The 24,367-nt window shown below is 45.2% G+C and overlaps 1 protein-coding gene and 1 pseudogene across 1 annotated transcript in view; one reads left to right on the forward strand and one right to left on the reverse strand.

Moving 5' to 3' along the window:
- The window catches only part of LOC148143350 (uncharacterized), a 42,684-nt pseudogene extending 21,426 nt beyond the window's left edge, over positions 1–21,258 (forward strand).
- The window catches only part of LOC148143349 (uncharacterized), a 151,534-nt gene extending 127,171 nt beyond the window's left edge, over positions 1–24,363 (reverse strand). The window contains exons 1-2 of the mRNA XM_087975175.1: positions 23,617–24,363; positions 22,165–22,198 (exon numbers count right to left, since the gene is read on the reverse strand). Of these exons, the coding sequence (XP_087831301.1) occupies positions 22,165–22,198; positions 23,617–24,363 (781 nt within the window). The remainder of the gene's footprint in view (positions 1–22,164; positions 22,199–23,616) is intronic.
- Between the last annotated feature and the right edge of the window lie 4 nt (positions 24,364–24,367).

The raw sequence follows: 24,367 nt of genomic DNA on the forward strand, positions 1-24,367 counted from the left end.
AAGAGATTGCAAAGGTCATCGCTGTCAGTCCACAATAGAAAATCAAAACACACAATTCTAGTTTCTGTGGAACATTCTTTCCTCTCTTAATACCCAAGATCTTTGTGCTGATCTTTATGTAAATGTATACAGCAGGGTAATGTGGTGGATTGCATACTCCATGAAGAGTCCACTCAAGTTGCTGAATGGACATCTATCATGCGGTATTGACGTTCTTACTGAAGATACACAATATTCTGCTGTACAATATTACAAGCCCAGCAACAACTGCAAATCAGGCTTTGAGAGCTATAAACATTCCATCAAATATGTAACATATACCCCAGACTTATCTGTCTTCTTTAACGCACGGTTGTCTTAAATCTGAGTCTTCTGGAAATGTAAGTTTTAAGTGTGACTGTGACTTTTTGTAAAAGAAGCTGTCGTTTTGGACTCCTTCCATGCCATACTGACTCTATTACTGGAAATACATCCATACTACACCAGGATTCATGGATCAATGACGTGAGGCTAATCTTTACCCACTTATAATTTTCTGTTACATAAATGTTTCGACGAATGCCAACGCTTTTCACCAGTCATAGAGTCAGAGACATAAAGCACAGAAACAGATCCTTCAATCTAACTTGTTCATGCCAATCGGATATCCAAAATTAGTCTAGTTCCATTTGCCATCACTTGGTCCATATCCCTCTAAACCCTTCCTTTTCATATATCCATCCAGATGCCTCCACCACTTCCTCTGGCAGCTCATTCCATACACGCTTCACCCTCTGCAAAAAAAAGGTTGACTGCAAGGTCCCTTTTAAATTTTTCCCCTCTCGCCCTAAACCTATGCCCTCTAGTTCTGAACTCCCCCTATCCCAGGGAAAAGACTTTGTCTATCCACCCTATCCACACCCCTCAAGTTTTTATAAACCTCTTTAAAAAACACACACTCAGCCTGAGATGCTCTAGGGAATCCCATCCTATTCAGCCTCTCCTTGTGGTTCAAACCCTCCTACCCTGGCAACAGCCTTGTGAATCTTTTCTGAATCCTTTCAAGTATCACAACATCCTTCCTATAGAAGGGAGACCAGAATTGCACACAATATTCCAGAAGAAGCCGACTGAAACTGACTTTTGCAGAGTTTGCTCCCTGCTTGAATTCATACTCTCTGCCTCCCGTTGCTGCAAATGAACAGTGCTTCCCCCCTTCTCTCTCCGTCCCAGGATAAGGAATGGAAAGGAGAGACATTGCTTCACTCCCAGATTTTACCCAGAAGAGTCCCCCTATTGTCTGAATGCGCAAGTTGGACCATGAGCTTCTGAAGCTACTGCTGCTCCTCGCTTTCTCTGATTGAAGATTGAGCTTCACCCCAGACTGCAACTCCCTTCCTCTGTCCAAACATCTGTGAGCACAGCACATTTTTGTTGAAGTAAGGCATCTTTCCTGAATGTTACAATGAAAGGGGTGTCTTCCCCCGATATTCAAAGGGATGGTAAGTCAGAGACAGGCCACGCCTTGTGTTGTGTGACATGTGTGACCGTTGCAACAGGATGTCCCAACTCCTGTGCTCAATTCAAAGTTTGTGAGAAGATTTGTAGCTCGGGTGCTCGTTGTTATGGTTCTGTTCGCCGAGCTGGGAATTTTTGTTGCAGACGTTTCATCCCCTGTCTAGGTGACATCCTTAGTGCTTGGGAGCCTCTTGTGAAGCGCTTCTGTGATGTTTCCTCCAGCATTTATAGTGGTTTGTCTCTGCCGCTTCCGGTTGTCAGTTCCAACTGTCCGCTGCATTGGACGGTGTATTGGGTCCAGGTCAATGTGTTTGTTGATAGAATCTGTGGATGAGTGCCATGCCAGAGAACAGCCAGGGAATTCCTAAAGGCATGGCCTCTAGGCATTTTTACGGCGCCACATTTTTCAACTCTGGATCTGGGACAAGGTGTGTGGTGTGGGGGTGGGTGGGGTGGGGGGAGGGGAAATAAAGAAACTGGTGAAATCTATATTGATCCTATGTAGTTAGTGGGTCCCAAAGCAGAAGACGAGGTGTTCTTCCTACAAGCGTCAGGTAGCTAGAGCTTGGAGGGAGAGGCAGCCGAGGACTTGCATGTCCTTGACGGATTGGGAGGGGGGAGTTAAAGTGTTCAGCCACAAGGTGGTGGGGTCGTTTAGTTTTGGCGTCTCAGAGCTGTTCCCTGAAATGTTCTGCAAGTTGGCGTCCAGTCTCCCCAATGTGGCAGAGACCACATCGAGAGCAATGGACTTATAAATAAATCTTATAAACAAATTGTACAAATCTTAGCCTGCTAGAGTTATTTTCTTTAATTAAGTTAAAGAAAATTTTAATTAAATTGGGTGACTACATGAAACGGTTTGTTGGTCAGACTCAAATGAGACAATGCCATTAATATCAGTGAACTGCTTTTTTTGTTAGAAGCACAAGTTCTTGATTTATTTTCACAACTTACTGGTATTCACATCTGCACATTCAATGTCAAAATCTGACATCAGAAATGACATGACACCATTAATTTTTTTCTTACAATAATTCAACAAACAAATTAATAACACACAGTGAACACCAACTCTCATTAACATCAAATTAAATTTGACGAAATAAAATGTAAAATCAAATGGGAGATAACAAATGGGGGAAGGGCAGAAGGCAAGAAATGCAGCAACATAGAAGGTGCTCCTCCAGGGAGTGTATTTTACCTACAACTGCTCAATATAAACAAACACTCTGACATGATCCTCCGGTTTTAATGTAAACCATAGCCCCATACAGTAGGTACCATTTAAATAAGTTAATATATACAAGCCTTGAGCAAATCCAGCATCCAGCCTCCAGCCTCCAGCCGGACCCCCCCCCCCCGCTTCTTGGAGCTCGGACCTTCCTCCAGCTCCGGGGGGTTGTTGAGCTCCTGGGCTCCGGCCGCCGCCGAAGAAGCCGCGGGCGCCGGCTCTCTCTCCTCCACCGCCGACATTTTTAATTTGTTTTCTCGTTCACCCGGTAACCGTCACCTCCCCCTTTCCGGGCCCCGGGAATTATACACAAATAAACAATAAACCCCACCGGGGACTGTCTCCTTTTCTTCACAACTTTTGTTTGAAAAGTTCCGACATTAATTTGAAATGTATTTTAAAGGTATTTTCTGAGGTAAACGGTGCCTGTCTGCCCCCCTCCCTCCGTCAGAAACCGCTCGCTGAGTCGATGAGAAAACCGCAGCCTCGCGCCGCCATCTTTGTTTTTCTTCTTCTTTCCGTCTCCTCCTTCAGTGACGCGCGTCATCCGCGTCCCCTCCAATCAGAGCGCACCTTACACCACCTGACCAATGGCAGCTGGCATTCCGTGTCGTGTTGGTCCCACCCTCTGTAAACTCTCTCTCCGATTAGTCGGTACCGACCACAAGCTTTGGGATTGGTGGGGAATTTCACAATCATGTCAGTGTATCCGCCCTTTTCATTCCCGTTCATTCATTCAACAGCAGATGACCCAATTTACTGCAACGGGCTCTGGGGCGATAGCGGTCGTGTCACATATTCAGGGGGAAAGATGTGATTTTTAACGTTATCAACCAATTCAACTGTGGCACCTCCGCATCCATTCATTCAACCTAAGAGGGCTCAATTTAGTGTAATGGGCTCTGAGGGTATAATATTTGTATCCCATGTTAAGAAGAAACCTCTCCCCATTCATTCAATAGAAGAGGGCCTATTTGCTGCAGAGGTTTTTTTTATGGCGCAGTGGTAGTGTCCCTATCTTCTTCACTGTGAGGATGCGTAATAATAAGTTTTTAGTCATAAGTCACATGACACCAGGTTATAGTCCAGCAGGTTTGTTTGGAAGGGATCTTACAGAAATATATTAAATTATGAAAGAAATAAAAGTAGGATGTTGCATTGGTAGCTGAGACCTCAAGATTAGACGAAGCAGGTTGAAAACTGAACGGAGAAGAAACTTCTTCACCCAGAGGGTTGTTAATCTATGGAATGCCTTGCCCAGGAAGTATTTAACATTACTTCAGCAATTACTCGAAGCAGTAGATAATTCTTTTATTTTTCAAAAACGTAAGGGATATGGTGAAAACGCAGGTAAGTGCAGCATAGTCCACGAAAAGATTAGTCATGATCTTATTGAGTGGTGGAGCGGGCCGGAAGGCCGACTCTTGCTCCTAGTTCTTATGCTCTTATGTTGAAATCACAAGCTTTTGGAGTGCAGTCACTTCAGTAGATGAAGTCATGAAAAAACAAGTGCAGGAAAGAGAATTTAGATAAATGAAAGACAGAACATCTCAACGGTCAATTACTTACTCTCATTCCTATTTCTGATTATCTTACTACACAGCAAGTTGTGTGTTTTCCAAACATTAATTTTATTTCCATTGTTTAAAGTCAAATATTTAAGATGAACAGTTTGTTTTTCCTCACTTGGACACACTGTGAATATCATAAACCCTCTCATGAGATATCATAGGAACAATTCATAAACTAGATTTGTCACTGAGTCACTCAAGTAGATACTAGAAAGGAGAAAAAATCCCAACATGTGCAGGATGCTAACGAAAATTCAGCAACCTGAAATGGTAACAGGAGCAAGTGAACAGTCCCAATCAGGAAACTCATATTCTGACATCCACTACAGTACCTTGCTTTCCTTTTCAGTTTAATGATCCATAATTGAATCTGACTCCAACACACTCTCTGGCAGACAGTTCCAGAGGTCAAAGTATTAACGAAGTAAGTTTTGGATCCATCCCAAAGACAATTCCGACGGACTTTTGCTTCCAAACATTTACACTAAGTTCTTGGTATGGACACATTTCCAACTTAGTAGGTTTATTCAAATTTTATAACATTTTGGGGTGGCACACTGCTTAGCATTGCTACCTCACAGCATAAGGGACCCAGGTTCAATTCCAGCCTCAGGTAACTGTCTGTGTGGAGTTTGCACGTTTTCCCTGTCTGCACAGTTTTCTTCTGCTGTCCAAAGAGGGGCTTCGGTACATCTGTGTGGACCTCCTCCTGTTAACTGAGGGCAATGGGGCACTGTGAGGATCAACAGATCAGACAATCAGTCTGCAACTTCTCTCCGGGAGACTTGTCTCAAGAAAGGCAGCGGTTTCTTATCTCATCCATTGTCCTACCCTCCACAAACTCCACACCGACAGTCGCCCCAAGGGTGGAATTGATCCTTGGTTCCTGGTGCCATGAGGCAGTGCTAATCACTGAGCCACCATGCCACCCCTGAGCCGTGAGGTTACAGTCCAATGGAAAACAAATACAGTGCACCAACTCTCCCACTGCACCCACTGTCAGGAGAATCAGTCCTGGGGAGGACTCATGGCAATGTCAGCAGTGGAATCTGATTGTTGTGAGCGCTGGTGCTTCCGCAAGTTGCGGGAAAATGTAAACCTCTTCCCGCACTCAGGGCAGCTTGTGGTGGACGCTGCAAAACGTGTCAGATTGTGGACATAGATACCACTATTACGCGTGGGAACACCTCCCACCGTGTACATGGCAGGTACTCATGTGACTCAGCCAACATTGTCTATCTTCTACGTTGCAGGCAGGGATGCCCGGAGGCATGGTACATTGGGGAAACCGAGCAAAGGCTACGACAACGGATGAATGGGCACCGCACAACAATCAACAGACAGGAGGGTTCCCTCCCACTTGGGGAACACTTCAGTGGTCCAGGACATTCAGCCTCGGACCTTCGGGTGACCATCCTCCCAGGTGAACTTCGGGACAGGCAGCAGAGGAAAGTGGCTGAGCAGAGGCTGATAGCTAAGTTCGGTACCCATAACGAGGGCCTCAACCGGGACCTTGGGTTCATGTCACATTACAGGTGATCACTATTGCACTACACACACACAGATATTCCTACATACACACGGACACAGATACACACAGACGCGCACACAGCCACCCACCCACACCCTTATAGACACACAGACTCCCACATTTGCACCCCCTCACAGACTTAAGACACTCTGCACTCACCACACACACACACTCACAACCCCCATCCCAGACAGACACACACACAGACAGACAAAGACCCACATGCACACATATATTTGGTGTGGTGAATTTTTTTGGTACTTTCAGAGTCACATTGCACTTTGCTCAAAAACCACATACGGTCCTGTAGAACTCTGAGCTCAAAAACTGCATGAATTTATGTAAAACTCTGTTATCTCACTTTTTAGATTAGAATCAATCTAAACATCAGGTCATAACTAGAGAACACAGGAGCCTAACACCTTCAACATATTGTCTAGCTATCACCACTGTTAACAGCTAACCTGAGAATGCAACTTTAAACAAAAAGGGTTTTGTGATTTACACATGAAAGAAGTGAAACTATCACTGTATTCTGACAGATGAAAGGCTTAACAGACAATCAATTTTTCAATGTATAATTTCAGTTACATCACACTGCAAATTTTTGCTATAAATTCTGTGTTACGATCGAGCCCTCCACTATCACCTGATGAAGGAGCGTCGCTCCGAAAGCTAGTGCTTCCAATTAAACCTGTTGGACTTTTACCTGGCGTTGTGTGATTTTTAACCTTTCTGGAGGCTGGGGGACGGCAAAACAATCGCCCCGCCCCCATTGTCACCGATTGGTTGGTGGCCTCCCCAACCACGCTCCCTCAACCCGGAAGACGTCACATACCTGGACCCCGCCCCTTGTGAGCTGGCGCATGTGCAGTGCAGGTCCTGCAGCGGGACTGAGGCAGTGTTCCTGAGTGTGGGAGCAGAATGGAGCCGGTGGCTGAAGTAATAAGAGCCGCTGGAAAAGGTGAGCAGGTCCGGCAGCTCGTGCCGAGAGAAATCATTTCGGGTCCGGTGATCCTCCTTCAGAACAGGACCAGGTTTCAGGAACATCCCGGGAAGGTCGCCAGGCCCCGAGCGCCAAGACCTGGCTCCTGCCCCCGGGGAGAGGAGACAGTGAGACAGGGTCGGATTGGGGACCGCAGGAGGAGGGAGACTGGGGAGTTTATAAACTCCTAGGGGGAGGCCTGAGGCCGCGAATAAAATCACCACAGGCTCAGTGTTTACTTCACCGGCGAAGGCGCTCTCGGGTTGCCCGGGCAATCAGCCGCCATCTTTGTGAGGGTCAGGCGCATGTTGTCTTGGGGCGTGGAGCGCGGGCGGCCATCTTGGTGAGGGCACCACCCACTGTCATTTCTGGGAGAGAATTCCAACCTCGTGTTAACCTCGGCCTTGGCCGAGCTTCATTCCCCATTCTGTCCAGCGATGTGCAGGTTAGGGGGAGTTCAGCCATGCTAAATTACTGATAATCCCCAAGGATGGTCTGGTTAGTGTATGTTGACCATGATAATTTACCCCCAGTGTCTAGAGATGTGCAGGTTAGAGTGGATTGGCCGAGGTAAGTGTATCCATAGTGTTCGGGGTTCTGCAGGTTGGGGTGAAGGTCTGGACCCCCTCAATTGGGTGTCTTGGTCCGAGATCGGTCAAAAGAATCACTAGGAGTACGGTCTATTTAAAGCAACGTTATCAGCTTAATGACATAAGGTAGCTTAGCACAGATTTGTCCAGCAACACAGGTTAAAAGCCTCTGTGTTCTGTGGCAAAATTACACAATTACATTTGAAAATTACGCATTATTTATTTTTGCGACAGCGCAGCCTGAATTACAAGAAAAGACCAATAAAATGTAACAAGGTGACATGATTGACAGCAGGTTAGTCCAATGGTATTTCATAGGAAACATTGTTTTACGCACAAAATCATCCCATGCTTGCTAGTTCAAGGTTAGTTCGAATACCAAATTACTTATGATTCATATTATGAAAACACTATTGTTCTCTTTTATTTCTAAATCCAGCAAAGCAGCAATTCAGGTTCAGTGTCAAATCATAACCTGAAGCTATTTTGTTATATTTATTTGAAAATATTATTTAAAATTGAAATGCCATTTTGTGGTTAATAAAAACCTACATACACCTGTTGCTCCTAACAACAGCCTAAATTCAAATTTTAAATCCTGATCTCAATAAAGCAGCAGTTGTCTCATTACCCAAAAGGGTGATGCCACAAACGATATAAGTACGGTTTTGATGGCTAATAACTCCTGAAAATCCTCCTACAGAAAAAAGTCACTGAGAACTGCATATCCCAAAGAGTGATATTACTGTTTTGTAGAGCTTTTGGATTCTTCCATTCTATGTAAAACTCAGGGGAGACGGTGTTCCTACAGTTACAGCATGAGGAGTACTTACGTTATTCAAAATAATAACCAGGTTTAGCATAGGTAAGGGAGGGACCTTGCCAATAAGAGGCATGCCTGTCTTTGTGACTTCCTTGAGGCTGTTCAATAGATAGGTCTTTTGGTAAGAGATGCGGTTATTGTCCCAGAACAGTTCCACCCATTCCATAATTGGAAAGACATTGGTGCCATTAGGGGTCAAAAAGTCTTTTGCTGAAGTCAGCACATAACAGACCACTTCATCCCTGCCAAATATTCTATTATGACTTTGAAGAAACAAATTGTAATCGAAAGATAACATTTCCGATCTTCTCTTTTGCGGTGTGACCTATTTGGATGGGGCAAGGCTTACCAGGGTAGCTCATAGCACAACTGGTATCAAACTGGCACACAACACCTTTACAGGATAAAGAACATTTAGACTTGTTCTGTAAATGAACTGTTCAATCTCTGACCACTGCAATAGTCATTCTTGGTAATGTTCAGTCCCTCAGCAGACGATGACATCTTCCTGGCATAGTTGGTGCACAGTCTGTGGTTGCTCAGGATCGCACAGGTAAACTGTCCCTTCTTGTGCACCAATGCTGGCAATGGCAAGTCCACACAGCAGGGCAAGTTCGATCTTTATCATAACCCCCCCCCCCCCCCCCCCCTTGCAAGGGGCTCGTCTGATGAGCTTGCAATGATGGAGATGAACCCAGGGGAGATGAGAATTTAAAATTTGAATTTAGGCTCTTGTTAGGAGCAACAGGTGTATGTAGGTTTTTATTAACCACAAAATGGCTTTTCAATTTAAAATGGCTTCAGGTTATAATTTGACACTGTGAACTTGAATTGCTGCTTTGCTGAGTTGGTTAGCTTTGGGGAAAAGAAAACAATGGAGTTTAATAATATGAATCATATGAATTTGGTATTCGAATTAACCTTGAACTTGCAAGCACAGGATGATTTTGAGAGTAAAACAATCTGTTTCCGAGGAAATATTGGACTAACCTGCTGTCAATCATGTCACCTTATTACATTTGATTGGTCTTTTAAGGCTGTGCTGTCTCTTAAAAAACATGTAAATGATGTGTAATTTTCGAAAGTAATTCTGCAATTTCGCCACGGACCTTTAACTTCTGTGTTGCTGGACAGAATTGCGTCAGACTGCCTTGCTTTATTAAACTGATAACTTTGCTTTGTACAGTCCGCATTGTGTTCGTTCTTTGACGGATCTCGAGACGGAGGGGTCCCTCTGGGATCCAGATCTTCAAGGGTGGATTGGCCAGGCTAAATTCCCTCAGTGTCCAGGGATGTGTAAGTTCGGTGTATCACTCTGGGATAAATGTAGGGCAATAAGGGGAGGGATATGGGTGAATTACCATTCAGAACGTTGGTTTGGACTTGTTGGGCCAAGTGGCCTGCGTCCACACTGTAAGGATTCTTTGAAGGGAAGGGATTTTTGCAAACTGCTCTCCTTCCATCTGCTGCAGAGTTCTGCTCTCGGCCTGTCCCCATTCCCTGCCCCATTTTTAACATCACAACGCGGAAGTGGCCGTATCAGTTTCAATATGAAACACCCTCTTCTGGGCAACTCCTCATCCTGGGAGCGAGAGAGAGAGGGCGGGAGAAATCTGTTCACTTGTAGCAACTGGAGTGAATCCAAGGAGGGAGTCTACTCTGCCAACTCAGGTATGTGTCTTCATTACCCGGGTGAGGAGGGACGGATGTTAGCTATTGGGGAGGGGGAGATACTTTATTTTTATTTTTTAAATGCATCTGATTCCCACAAATAAATGCATCAGGTTCAAGTACAGCACGTGCAATGATCCACATTGCAGCTTCAAGCTGGCTGCAACAGTTTTACATCCTCTGTTCTTGCTCCGTGTTGGCTGCAGCACGTTTGGCTTCCTTCCCTCCTCTCTTCTTTCTGCTCCCCCCCCCCTACCCCCCGAAGTGTTGATGCTTCCAAACTGACCCTCAAAAGTTCAGGTTCTTCCATTCTTTCCCAGTTTTCAAAACCCACAAAATACAACTTTCCCCATCCTCTGAGTATTGGAGTTGGGAGGTTATGTTGTGGCTGTACAGGACATTGGTTAGGCCACTTTTGCTCTCGCTCCTATCAAAAGCATGTTATGAAACTTGAAAGGGTTCAGAAAAGATTTACATGGATACTGCCAGTGTTGGAGGGTTTGAGCTGAATTGTTTAGGGCTGTTTTCCCGAGTGTGGCAGAGGCGTTTGTATACATTTATAAAATCATGAAAGGCATGGATTGGGTAAATAGTCAAGATATTGTCCCCTGGGTTTGGGGCTTTCCAGAACTAAAGTGTAATAGATTTAGGCTGAGGTGGATGAGCAAAGATTTAAAAGAAACCTAAGGGCAATTTTTTAACTCAGAAGGTAGTGAGCGTAAAGAATGAGCTGCCAGAGGAAATGGTGGAGGCTGGTACAATTACAATATGTGAATGGCATCTGGATGGTTTCTGAATAGGAAGGGTTCAGAGGGGTATGGGCCATGTGTTGGCATATGGGACTAGATTAATTTAGAATATCTAGTCAACATCAATGAATTAAGACCATAAGACATAGGAGTGGAAGTAAGGCCATTCAGCCCAATGAGTCCATTCTGTCATTTAATCATGGCTGATGGGCATTTCAGCTCCACTTACCCACACTCTCCCCGTAGCCCTTAATTCCTTAATCAAGAATTTATCAATCTCTGCCTTGAAGACATTTAATGTCCTGGCCTCCACTGCGCTCCCTGGCAATGAATTCCACAGCCCACACTCTCTGGCTGAAGAAATGTCTCCTCATTTCTGTTCTAAATTGACCCCCTCTAAATATCAGGCTTTGCCCCTGGATCCTAGTCTCCTCTGCCTAATGGAACCAACTTCCCAGTATCCACCCTTTCATAGCCAAGCATGATCTTGTAAGTTTCTGTTAGATCTCTCCTCAACCTTCCGAACGCTAATGAATACAATCCCAGGATCATCAGCCATTCATCGTATGTTGGGCGTACCATTCCAGGGATCGATCGTGTGAATCTCTGCTGGACACACTCTAGTGCCAGTATATTCTGTTGTTACTGCCGCTGAGTCACACCTTGAACCCTGTTTAGTGGGTGAAGTGGGAGGGGCAAGAGGATCCTTTCTGTCGGACTTGCTGCTCTCGCACCCACTTTACTTCCAGTGCTGACTGACAGCACCTTCCCTATGGAATTGATCTGCAGGAGCAGATGGAGGACATTTTTACCCAGGATGGAATGTAATGTTTGTCCAACCCCTGCAGGTCGGTCTGAAATAGATACATTTGTCTCTGTCCCACAGGGCTAGGTTGGTCGGCTCAATTGGCCTCTATCAGTGTTTTCGCTCTGCCTGAGCCTCCACCCACCCCTCTTCATCGCCCCTTCCCATCCCTCATCAGCAAACTGATATCCCCCACTTATCACACATTTGCTTTCTGCCACTTTGCTTTTACAAAAGACCCACATTAGTACCTGTTTTCGCTAATCAAAAGAAATCCAAAGAGGACTTTTCTTTCATGAGAGGCAACATCCTAGTGAACCTTCTCTGCACCCTCTCCCAGAGCATCCATGTCCTTCTGGTAGCATGCTGGCCAGAACTGCACGCAATGTTATGAATGTGGCCGGAATAAATAGCTGTAACATAACTTGCTAACTCTTACACTCAAGGCAAGCATGCTGTATGCCTTCTTGACCACATGCCTGCCTGCTTTGCCACTTTCAGGGATCTATATGCCCAGATCCCTCTGTATGCGTTCCGTAATTTAATGTACAATTCTTGTATTTCCTTCTCTTCCTTTCTCCCTCATCTGTATCCAGCTTCCCCTTAATTGTATTCCTCTCTTCATCTCTTTCCACCCTTTCTTCACCCCTCCACACATCAGTGTATCATAAGACCATAGGAGCTGAAATTAGGCCATTCAGCCCATTGTGACTGCTCTGTGATTCAGTCATGGCTGATAAGTTTCTTAACCCCATTCTCCCAGTAACCCTTGATCCCTTTCATACTCAAGAAACTATCTTTCACAGCTTAAATGTACTCAATGACCTGGCCTCCACAGTCTTCGGTGGCAGTGAATTCCATAGATTCACCACTCTAGCTGAAGAAGTTTCTCTTTACCTCCATTCTAAAGGGTCTTCCCTTTGGTCTAAGGCTGTGCCCTTGGCTCCTAGCCTTTCCTACCAAAGGAAACATCTTCCCAACATCCAGTCTGTTCAGAATTCTGTCGGTTTCAATTAGATCCTCCGTCATCGTTCTAAATTCCATTAAATATAGACCGAGAGTCCTCAAACATTCCTTATTTGTTCAGATATTCATTCCTGGGATCATTCTTGTGAACCTCCTCTGAACACACTCCGAGGCCAGTACATCCTTCCTGAAATTTGGGCCCAAAACTGCACACAATACTTCAAATATGGCCTGACCAGAGTGTTACAAAGCCTCAAGTACATCCCGACTTTTACATTCAAGTCCTGTCAAATTAAATGTCATCATTGCATTTGCCTTCCTAACTACTGTCTCAACCTCTACGTTTACCTTGAGAGAATCCTGGACTAGAACACCCAAGTCTCTTTGCACCTTAGATTTCTGCATTTTCTTCAGTTCCAAGGGTGACTGTTGGTGTCGGGGCAGCACCAGAGATTTCCTGTCATGCGGATTGTATTCGGGGTTACCAAGTAATCTGAGGAACTGGCAGTATCTCAGGAGAAATAGTTATTCCTGGAGGAGGTAGAGAGGAATGTGGTGTGATTCTGTAAACTCGAGGTCTCCAGAAGTGTGCAGAGGTGGTGTTAGAATGTCACACCACAAATGTGAAAGCGAGGAAACTCCACCAGATTTCAATTATCAGACATGACAGGGCCAATGGCGTCTATCTGTGACAGAATTCTATGATGCTTGCAACTGAAACATAACTTTCAACCCCATGTATTTCATCTCCTTTGTAATAGAGGCCTCGATTTGTATTTTTCGATTGGTTTTTGTACCTGTCTGCTACTTTTGATGATTTGTGTACTTGGTCTCCAAAGTCTTTTTTTCCCTTTTATAGTGCTTAGTTTCTCATAATTTAGCAGTTCTCCAATCAGTCTTTCTTGGGTGAAAAGTAAATGGTTCTGATTTTGTCGTATTGGGTGACATTAAACATTTTTTCCACTCATTCGTTTAACCCATGAATGCTGTTTAGCTGCTTCCTGCTCCTTTCTGCACAAGTTGATGCCCCTCTGCCCCTGGATAGTTGATAGTTGACCAAGAACTAGATCGGTGTCCCCTTGATCCAACCTCTCGAGCAATAAGCTATCAGTAACCAAGGACAAAGGTCTTGAACTCCAATTGTTAGCAGTAAACCTCCACTAGGGACAGAATCTTTGGACATGATCTTTGCTTTTGGCACAGAGGCAGGAAACATCTCGCCTGTTTCAGATAAATCAAATTACTGACTGTCAACTCCTTTGATACTGACACTGTCATGACACTGTCAACTCCTTTGATACTGACACTGTCATGACACTGTCAACTCCTTTGATGCTGAGCAGCATGAATTGAGTATTTACTGGCCCAACAAGAATGGATTTCCCAAACTGCCCCCGTGTTGGTGACAGTCATACACCAAACCAGCTGCTAGTATGGATCAGCCTTCTCTCTGAATCAGGAGGTCACAGGTTTAAATCACAGGATGTTGCTGGTAAGAGGTTCAGTGATGGAAATGTCATTCAGTGGAAAATACTAATAGCTCCCAGAAATTATGACACCAGAAATTAGGGGCTAGTATAAATGAAGAACTGACGGATATTAATATGTATGAAACAAAAATGCATCAGAGAATTGAAAAGGATTTAAAGTAGCTAAATTCCCTGGGCTTGGTGGTTAACGCTAGTTCACTGGAAAATGGTAATTGGAAAGTGGCACATGTCATCCCACTGTTTTAGAAAGAAGGAAGAGAGCACAGGGAATCTATAATGAAAGGTACAACAACAGGACAGTTAAAAATTAATGATAGGGCTGAGCAGAATCAACATGGGCTTATTGGAAATATATGCTGGTCAAACTCAGGTCATTCTAGCTAGCAGAATATATGAATGTCCAAATTAGGAGCTGAGGTAAGCCATTCGGCTCATTAAGCTGCTTCACTCCAAGAAGATAATGGCTGATTACTTTGTGTTATACATTGCACATTCGCATCCATCCCCATAACCTTAGATTCTTCTTAGGCAAAGGAATGAATCTACTTCTGTCTTAGAAATATTCAATGGTCCTGCCTCCGCTATCTTCTGTTGCAAAGTATTCCAAAGCTGCACAACCTTCGAAAAATTTCCCTCCTTCTTTGTCACAATTGATTGCGTTTTTTGAAGAAGTAACAAAGAGGATTGATGAGGGCAGAGCAGTAGATGTGATCTATATGGACTTCAGTAAAGTGTTCGACAAGGTTCCCCATGGGAGATTGATTAGCAAGGTTAGATCTCACGGAATACAGGGAGAACTAGCCACTTGGATACAGAACTGGCTCAAAGGTAGAAGACAGAGGGTGGTGGTGGAGGGTTGTGTTTCAGACTGGAGGCATGTGACCAGTGGAGTGCCACAAGGATCGGTGCTGGGCCCTCTACTTCTTGTCATTTACCAAAATGATTTTGATGCGAGCATAAGAGGTACAGTTAGTAAGTTGCCAAATGACACCAAAATTGGAGGTGTAGTGGACAGCGAAGAGAGTTACCGCAGATTACAACAGGATCTTGACCAGATGGGCCAATGGGCTGAGAAGTAGCAGATGGAGTTTAATTCAGATAAATGCGAGGTGCTGCGTTTTGGGAAAGCCAATCTTAGCAGGACTTATGCACTTATTGGTAAGGTCCTCGGTAGTGTTGCTAAGCAAAGAAACCTTGGAGTGCAGGTTCATAGATCCTTGAAAGTGGAGTCGCAGGTAGATAGGATAGTGAAGAAGGCATTTGGTATGCTTTCCTTTATTGGTCAGAGTATTGAGTACATGAGTTGAGAGGACATGTTGCGGCTGTATTGGACATTGGTTAGCCCACTGTTGGAAGATTGCGTGCAATTCTGGTCTCCTTCCTGTTGGAAAGATGTTGTGAAACTTGAAAGGGTTCAGAAACTATTTACAAAAATGTTGCCAGGGTTGGAGGATTCGAGCTGCTGGAGCATCGGAGGCTGAGGGGTGACCTTATAGAGGTTTACAAAATTATGAGGGCATGGATAGGATAAATAGGCAAAGTCTTTTCCCTGGGTCGGAGAGTCCAGAACTAGAGGGCATAGGTTTAGGGTGAGAAGGGAAAGATATAAAAGAGACCTAAAGGGCAACTTTTTCACGCAGAGGTTGGTATGTGTATGGAATGAGCTGCCAGAGGAAGTGGTAGAGGCTGGTACAATTGCAACATTTAAGAGGCATTTGGATGGGTATATGAATAGGAAGGGTTTGGAGGGATATGGGCCGGGTACTGGCAGGTGGGACTAGATTCGGTTGGGATATCTGGTCAGCGTGGACGGGTTGGACCGAAGGGTCTGTTTCTATGCAGAACATCTCTATGACTGTCTCAATGGGTTCACAACATTAAGAAAACATCCTTCAACATCCATCTTTTGAAGACCATTCAGGCTCATAGAAACTTCAATCAAATCACCCCTTGCTATTCCAAACTCTGGTTGAAAGCCAGATCTGCCTGTCTAATGATTTCCCATGAGACAGTCTGTTCATTGTGGGTGTCAATCTAGTTTACCTTCTGTGAATTGCCTTTAATGCATTTTCATTCTTCCTTAGGTAAGGATATCAAAACTGAGCACCGTGTTCAAGATGTAGTCCCACCATTGCTCTGTAACAGAGGCATAATCGCCTTCCATTTATGTCATTGGCCTTTCTAATCACTTGCAGTGCTTGCATTCTAACTTGTGACTTACTTGCAAGGCCCCCGGATCCCTCTGCATCTCAGAATTATGCAGTTGTTCTCCAAGTAGGTAACAAATTGCATTTTACCATATTGTACACCACTTGCAAGAGTTTTGCTTATTTATTTAACCAATCTATCAATCTGCAGCATTGATATGTCATCCCCACAATGTACATCTCCATCTATCTTTGTGTTGCCTGCAAATGTAACCACATACCTTTGCTCCCCTCCTGTAAGTCATCTATATAATTGTAGAAAGTTGAAGAGCCAGCAGAGATGCCTGTTGGAACCCCATCATACATTGTCATATACAACAAATTTGACAAAAGAACCATTTTTGCATATTCTGTTTTCTGCCAGTCAGTTGATGTTCTATAACTATACACCATGAGCTCCTCTGTGTAGTATGCTTTTCGTGAAAACATGTCAAACACCTTTTCGGATATTCAAGTTCAATATATCCACAGGCTTCAATTTACATACTCTTTCAAAGAATTCCTTTAGGACAGCATGGTGGCACAGTGGCTCCCTCTCACGGCCAGAGACACCTATTTGATATCAGCCTTGAGTCGACTATCTGTTTGGAGTTTGCATGTTCTGTCTATGTCTTTGTGAGTTTCCACTGGGGGCTGCACAGTCCAAAGATGTGTAGGTTGGGTGGATTACGCAATCCAGCGTGGCTAATGTCCTTGGATGTACAAGCTAGGTGAGTTAGCCATGCTAAATGCAGGGTTACGGGAGTAGGGTGGCGGTCTGGATCGGGGTGGGATGCACTTGAGGGTTGGTGCAGGACTTGATCGGCCAAATGGTCTCTTTCCACACTCTCGGAATTCTATGAATAAATTGGTGAAACAACATTTCGTTTTCATATTAGCATGCTGATTCTTTTCAATTACCACGAGCTTTTTGACATGGTGGTTATAATCTCCTTAATTGATTCAAAAACAAACGTTTAATTTCCATAAACTCAAGGGACCACATTTTCCACGACGCATCTTTCCCTTCAAGAACAGAAGTATTAAATATGTTACTCTCCAGTCTGAGGAAAACTTGCCTGAATCTAATAAATCTTGGAAAATTAATATTAATGCAAATATGAACTCATTAGCCACCTTTTAAAATTCTCTGACGTCCACCTGTACCCAGAGATTTGCCAGCCCATAGCACCATCAGTTCGCTCAATAGCATTTATCTAATGATTCTCATTTCACCAAACTCCTCTGTTTGTTCAACCTATGGGGTTAAAGGCAGATTTCTTGACTGTGGTGGAACAGAGGGATCTTGGCGTCCAAGTCCATAGATTGCTCAAAGTTGCCACCCAGGTTGATAAGGTTGTTATAAAGGTGTACGGTGTGTTGGCTTTCACTAGCAGGGAGATTGAGCTTAAGAGCTGCAAGGTTATGCTGCAGCTGTATAGAGTACTGGTTAGATCACACTTGGAATATTGTGTTCACTTCTAGTCACCTAATTTTAGGGATGTGTAGGGAAAATGCCAGAGGAAACATCACAGAAGCGCTTAACAGGAGGCTCCCAAGCACTGAGGATGTCACTTAGACAGGGGACGAAACGTCTGCAACACAAATTCCCAGCTCGGTGAAGAGAACCACAACAGGAAGCTGTGGAAGCTGAGAGAGGGTATAGAGGAGATTTACCTCGATGCTGCCTGGAATGGAGGGCATGTCTTAGGTTGGGGGAGCTAGGGCCTTTCTCATTGGAGCGAAGAAGGATGAGAGGTGACTTTATAGAGGTGTACTGTATGTTGAGAGGCATAGATAGAACGAATAACTAGAGACTTTTTCCCCCGGTCAGAACTGTCTGTCATGACAGGGCATAATCTTAAGGTAATTGGAAGAAGGTTTAGGGGAGATGTCAGAGTTAGGTTTTTTACTCTGAATGGTGAGTGCATGGAATGCACTTCCAGGGTTGGAATGAGAGTCAGATACATTTAAGCGACTGTTGTACAAGCACATGGACGGCAGTAAATTGAGGGGAATGCAGGCTAGTCTCATCTTCAAGATGGATAAAAGGCTGGTACAACATCGAGGGCTGAAGGGTGTGAACTGTGCTGTATTGTTCTACGTTCTCGCTCTAGAATGATGCAGCAGCAGTATTGGAAGAACAATATTGCGTCAAACCCCTTGACCCTTCCAGAGATGGGCACTGTCGATGGAAACTCGGTTAAATTCTGCCAGCAATCAGGTGATAGCCGGGTGGGGGGAGGGTGGCAGTGGTGAGACTGAACTTGCTTACTTGAGGCTTTTTAGTTTTAGTTGCTACGTGCAATGAAGTGTGAATCATTGTTTCAGCAGTTGGTTCTGTGTGTTGTTTCTGAGTCAGTGGCCAAATTAAGGCGATTCCCCCACAACCAGAGCAAGAGGCTGGGATTAATATTGACACCACTGCATTCAGCATGACATCACGTCAATACTGTTATAAAGCAAAGGCTGACACCACTTCCCCCCCCCCCCCCCCCCCCCGCGAGATCTCAAAACGAAACACCCAAAGAGAAGCGCATCTCCCTATAATCTGGAAAATTAATGTGAAAAGTGATGTAATCTGCTCTAATGTTTAAAAATAAATCCCTGACACTTTAAAATCAACAAAAAGCCATTTATTTATCCAACAGTAACGGTGAACAGATGAACTAAACTATTAACAAACCAAATAAATCCCTTCTAACTCCTGACTGTTCCGAAATCAAACATCAGCTCATGATATGCTGATCCAATAAATAAATATGGTTCCCTCTCGTAACAAAAATTAGAATTTAGTCTGTCAGATTACAGATGGAAATGTGTTGCTGGAAAAGCGCAGCAGGTCAGGCAGCATCTAGGGAACAGGAGAATCGACGTTTCGGGCATTAGCCCTTCTTCAGGAATGTGTGATTCCTGAAGAAGGGCTAATGCCCGAAACGTCGATTCTCCTGTTCCCTAGATGCTGCCTGACCTGCTGCGCTTTTCCAGCAACACATTTCCATCTCTGATCTCCAGCATCTGCAGACCTCACTTTCTCCTCTGTCAGATTACAGCCAGGTTACATGTCTCTTGGAATACTCTGTGCCGCCTTCTGTTGAATCTTCTGTCAGGAATGCCCTTCTCAGTTTTTTTTAAATTGATGCATTCTCTAATACAGAGATGACTGATGGCCAATTTCCCCCTCTCAATAGAACTGAGGACTCTTGGCTCTCGCGAGGGGGAGTTAGAGATCTGGGCGTTCAGTCGATTGTACCCTGAAGGTGGCAACACAGGTCAATGGAGTGGTCACGAAGGTTTCATTCAGCAGTGTGTAAATAAATTGTTTTCCTGGAAGCCAAGTGATTTGACCAGCTACATCACTCCTGAGATACCTCTGCCTAAAACAACTAAAATAAGTTAGGGTCTGAGCTACCTTCCTAGAATGTTTTGAGGGGATTTGGCCTGGTCCATAACACTGAATACCTGCAAATTGTGTCTCCAGGAAGGATGTAGTGAAACTTGAAAGGGTTCAGAAAAGATTTAAATGGATTGTTCTGAGGTTGGAGGGTTTCCTTCCCCGGGATTGAGTACAATGGTTGGGCAGGTTATGTTACAGTTGTATAGGACTTTGGTTTGGCCACATTTGGAATACTTCAGACAGTTCTGGTTGCCACATTCCAAAGCATCCACATCCTTTTGGTAGAGGGTGCAGAGAAGGTTCACCAGGATGTTGCCTGGTAAACAGGGCGCTTGCTATGAGGAGAGGTTGAGTAGATTTATGATTATTTTCATTAGAAAGATGGGGATTGAGGGGAGACCTGAATGAGATCTACAAACCATGGGGTGGCATGGTGGCTCAGTGGTTAGCACTTCTGCCTCACAGCACCAGGGCACTGGGTTTAATTCCCCCTTGGGCGAGTGTGTGGAGTTTGCATATTCTCCCCGTCTCTGATTGTCCTCCAGGTGCTTTAGTTTCTTCCCACAATCCAAAGATGTGTGGGTCAAGTGAATTGGTGATGCTAAATTGCCAGGTCAGGGGTAAATAAAGGGTAGGAGAATGTGTCTGGGTGGGTTACTCTTCAGAGGGTTGATGTGAACTTGTAGGGCCGAAGGGCCTGTTTCCATACTATAGTGTATCTAATTTAAGAAGAGAACAAGAAGCTTTTATTCCCAGAGAGTGAGACTCAATGACTGGCGGGGGGGTGGGGGGGTCACAAGTTCAAGGTGAGAGGGGAAAAGTTTAAGGTAGATATGCATGGCAAGTTCCTTATGCAGATGGTGGTGGGTGCCTGGAGCACATTGCCACCGGAGGTGGTAGAGGCGGACATGATAGTGTCATTTAAGATGTATCTAGACAGATACATGAAAGGACAGGGAGCAGAAGGATACAGATCCTTAGAAAATAGGCAACAGGTTTAGATAGAGAATCTGGATTGGTGCAGGCTTGGAGGGCCAAAGAACCTGTTCCGGTGCTGTAGCTTTCTTTGTTCCTTGTTTCGCTCTGGGCTTCTGTCCAACTGCCCCCTTCTTTTGTACCCTTGATGACATATCTTTCTTTTTATGATAAGATTGTTCCTCTGTTTTCAAAACCATCAGATTGAAATTTAACACGTTTTTGGAAGCTAAAGGACCTGGTTTAAATTGATTGGCTAAATTGAAAAACTGTTGTCTTAGCCTGCTAACTGTATGGCCTTTCAATACAAATGCTTCAGTTCAGGTGCTCTCTGTTGTGACAATGCTGCTCCTTTTAAGAAGATGTTGTTCTTGGTTTTTTTTTTGAAGAGAGGTTGTAAAAGGCAGAGGTTCTGATTCATCTGGGGTTAGGGACTTTGCTAATAGCTAACAGATACTGGCTAAGGCAATAATCAGGGAAAAGGGGTTGAGACTTTTTTCTAAAACACTTGTACAATGAAAGGACACTTCTTTTTGTTAACCCTGATTTGGTTTGAGTTTAAGCAAGCAGTCTATCTGAAGCTACTGGGGGAAGAAAGGTTCCCTGATTCAACAAATGTTTCTGGCTTACTCTCTCTCACAAACATCTCTCCTGTAAGAACCTGTGTTTGAACTGACCGTTCTTTTTTGCCATAGGGGTGTGTTTATGAGAATGTTGCAGGAAATCTGAACAGCTGCTTTAAGTTGCGGGAAGATTGTGACGGTCGGGTTTATGAATGGCTGCTATTCTAAATTCTGTTTTCTTTTGCTTGTGTTTCATTCGGCGGTGTGTAAATAAATTGTTTTCCTGGAAACCAAGTGATTTGACCAGCGACATCACTCCTGAGATACCTCTGCCTAAAACAACTAAAAAAAGTTAGGGTCTGGGCTACCTTCCTAGAATGTTTTGAGGGGATCTGGCCTGGTCCATAACACTGAACATCTGCAAATTATGTCTCCAGGAAGGATGTAGTGAAACTTGAAAGGGTTCAGAAAAGATTTAAATCGATGGTTCTGAGGTTGGAGGGTTTGAGTTACAGGGAGAGATTGAATAAGTTGCAGGTATTTTCCCTGGAACATCGGAGGCTGAGGAGTGACCTGGTAGATATTTATAAAATTGAGGGGCACAGATAGGGTAAATAGTCAAAATCTTTTCCCCAGGGTGGGGAATCCAAAACTAGAGGTTTAGGATGAGGGGGAAAAGATTTAAAAGGGACCTTTTCACCGAGAGAGTGGTGTATGTATGGAATAAGCTGCCAGAGGAAGTGGTGGAGGCTGGTACAATTTCAACATTTCAAAGGCATCTGGATTGGAACATGAATAGGAAGAGTTTAGAGGGATATGGACAAGTGCTGGCAAATGGGATGAGATTAATTTGGGACATGCAGTCAGCATGGACGGGTTGGACTGAAGGGTCTGTTTTCCTTGCTGTGCATCTCTTTTGACTCGAAGTCTCTAAAAGATACCACATTGCTTCAACCGAACTCTGAAACCCAACGTTACTGACAGATTCTGTGTGTGTGACCCCGAGAGGCCTCGTCGTAGAGATGTACAGCACTGAAACAGACCCTTCGCTACAACTCGTCCATGCTGACCAGACATCCAAAATTTAATCTACTCCCATTTGTCAGCATTTAGCTCATATACCCATTCAGATGCTTTTTAAATGTTGTAATTGTACCAGCCTCCACCACTTCCTCTGGCAGCTCATTCTGTACATGCACCATCCTCAGTGTGAAAACTTGTCCCTTGAGGTCCATGCTAAGTTGCCTGTAGTGTTAGGGTGGGTTACTCTTCGGAGGGTCGGTGAGGACTTGTTGGGCCGAAGGGCCTGTTCCAAGCTGTAGGGAATCTAATGAAAAGGCACCTGGACGGGTGTATGAACAGGAAGAGTTTAGAGGGATACAAGCCAAGTGCTGGCAAATGGGACTAGATTAATTTAGGATACCTGGTCAGCATGAATGAGTTGGACCAAAGGGTCGGTTTCCAGCACTTGGCCTATATCCCTCTCAACCATTCCTATTCATGTCCCCATCCAGATGCCATTTAAAAGCTGTCATTGTACCAGCCTCCACCACTTCTTCTGGCAGCTCATTCCATACATGCATCACCCTCTGTATGAAAAGGTTGCCCTTTAGGTCCCATTTAAATCTTTCCCCTCTCACCATAAACCCTCTGGTTCTGGACTGCCCAACCTCCAGGGAAATGACCTTGTTATTTGCCCTATCCATACCCCTCATGATTTTATAAACCCATATAAGGTCACCCCTCAACCTCTGACACTCCAGGGAAAACAGGCCCAGTCTATTCAACCTCTCCCTGTAGCCCAAACTCTCGGCAACATCCTGATAAATCATTTCTGGTAGAGAAGTCAATGATTTGGGTTAATACCTGAAACACTGACGTCACTGCTGGTGCTGCCTGGCTTGCTGCGTTCTTCCAGCCTCCTGCTTGCCTACTTTGGATTCCAGCATTTGCAGTTTGTTTTTGTCTCTAACGAATGGCAGAGCAGACTCGATCGGCTGAATGGCCTAACGTCTGCTTTGATGGTCTCACAGGCTGAGGTTTGTGCAGATTGTTTCAGTGGAAACGTGCAGTAGCGCCCAATGGATCAAAGTTCATGGAATCACAGAATCCCTACAGTGTGGACACAGGTCCTTCAGCCCAACAAGTTCAAACTGACCCTCTGAAGAGTAACCCACCCAGACCCATTTCCCTACCCGAATAACCTCGACATTACCCCTGACTATGCATCACACCTACAAATCCCTGAACACTGGGACAATTTAGCTTCGCCAATCCACCCGACCTGCACACCTTTGGACTGTGGGAGGAAACCGGAACACCCAGAGAAAACCCACACAGGCACAGGAGGAGAATGGGCAAACTCTACACAGATAGTTGCCCCAATGCCGGATCCCTGGCACTGTGAGGCAATGCAACTCACCACTGAGCCACCATGGGAGTGGGTGCAGTCCAGCAGAAAACAAAACAAGCTCACCAACTCTCCCACTGTCAGACTGGGCAGGAGGTTCAGTCCTGGGGGTGACCCGCAGAATCCGATTGTTGGGAGCGCTGGTGCCCCCGCTGGTGCCTCTGCAAGTTGCAGGCCTGGGTGAATGCCTTCCCGCACTCAGGGCAGCTGAAGGGCCGCTCGCCGGTGTGAACCCGCTGGTGCTTCAGTAAGTCAGAGGAATTGCTGAAGGCCTTTCCGCACTCAGGACAAGCGAATGGCCTCTCCCCGGTGTGGACCCGCCGGTGGATCAGCACGTGGGAGAAATTGCTGAAGGCCTTCCCACACTCGGGGCAACTGAAGGGCCTCTCCCTGGTGTGGACCCACCGGTGGGTCAGCAGGTTGGAGGCATGGGTGAAGGCTTTCCCACACTCAGGGCAGCTGAAAGGCCTCTCCCCTGTGTGGACCCGCCGGTGGGTCAGCAGGGCGGAGGAATCGCTGAACCCCTTCCCGCACTCTGGGCAAGTGAATGGCCTCTTCCCTGTGTGGACACTCTGGTGCCTCAGCAGGGAAAAGGCCTGGGTGAAGGCCTTCCCACACTTGGGGCAGCTGAAGGGCTTCTCCCCTGTGTGGACCCGCCGGTGGGTCAGCAGGGCGGAGGAACTGCTGAACCCCTTCCCACACCCTGGGCAGGAGAATGGCCTCTGCCCGGTGTGGACCCGCTGGTGCTTCAGTAGGTCAGAGGAATTGCTGAACCCCTTCCCGCACTCAGGGCAGGAGAATGGCCTGACCCCACTGTGACTGCACTGATGAGCCTCCAGGACAGACGGCACATGGAAGCCTTTTCCACAGTCGCCACACTTCCAAGGTTTCTCCACTGGGCGGGATTCCTCGGGTTTCTCCATGGCT

Source organism: Chiloscyllium plagiosum, unplaced genomic scaffold, assembly GCF_037043375.1.
Source record: "Chiloscyllium plagiosum isolate Xiang-an unplaced genomic scaffold, Cpla_swu_hap1 HiC_scaffold_27, whole genome shotgun sequence".
NCBI lineage: Eukaryota > Metazoa > Chordata > Chondrichthyes > Orectolobiformes > Hemiscylliidae > Chiloscyllium > Chiloscyllium plagiosum.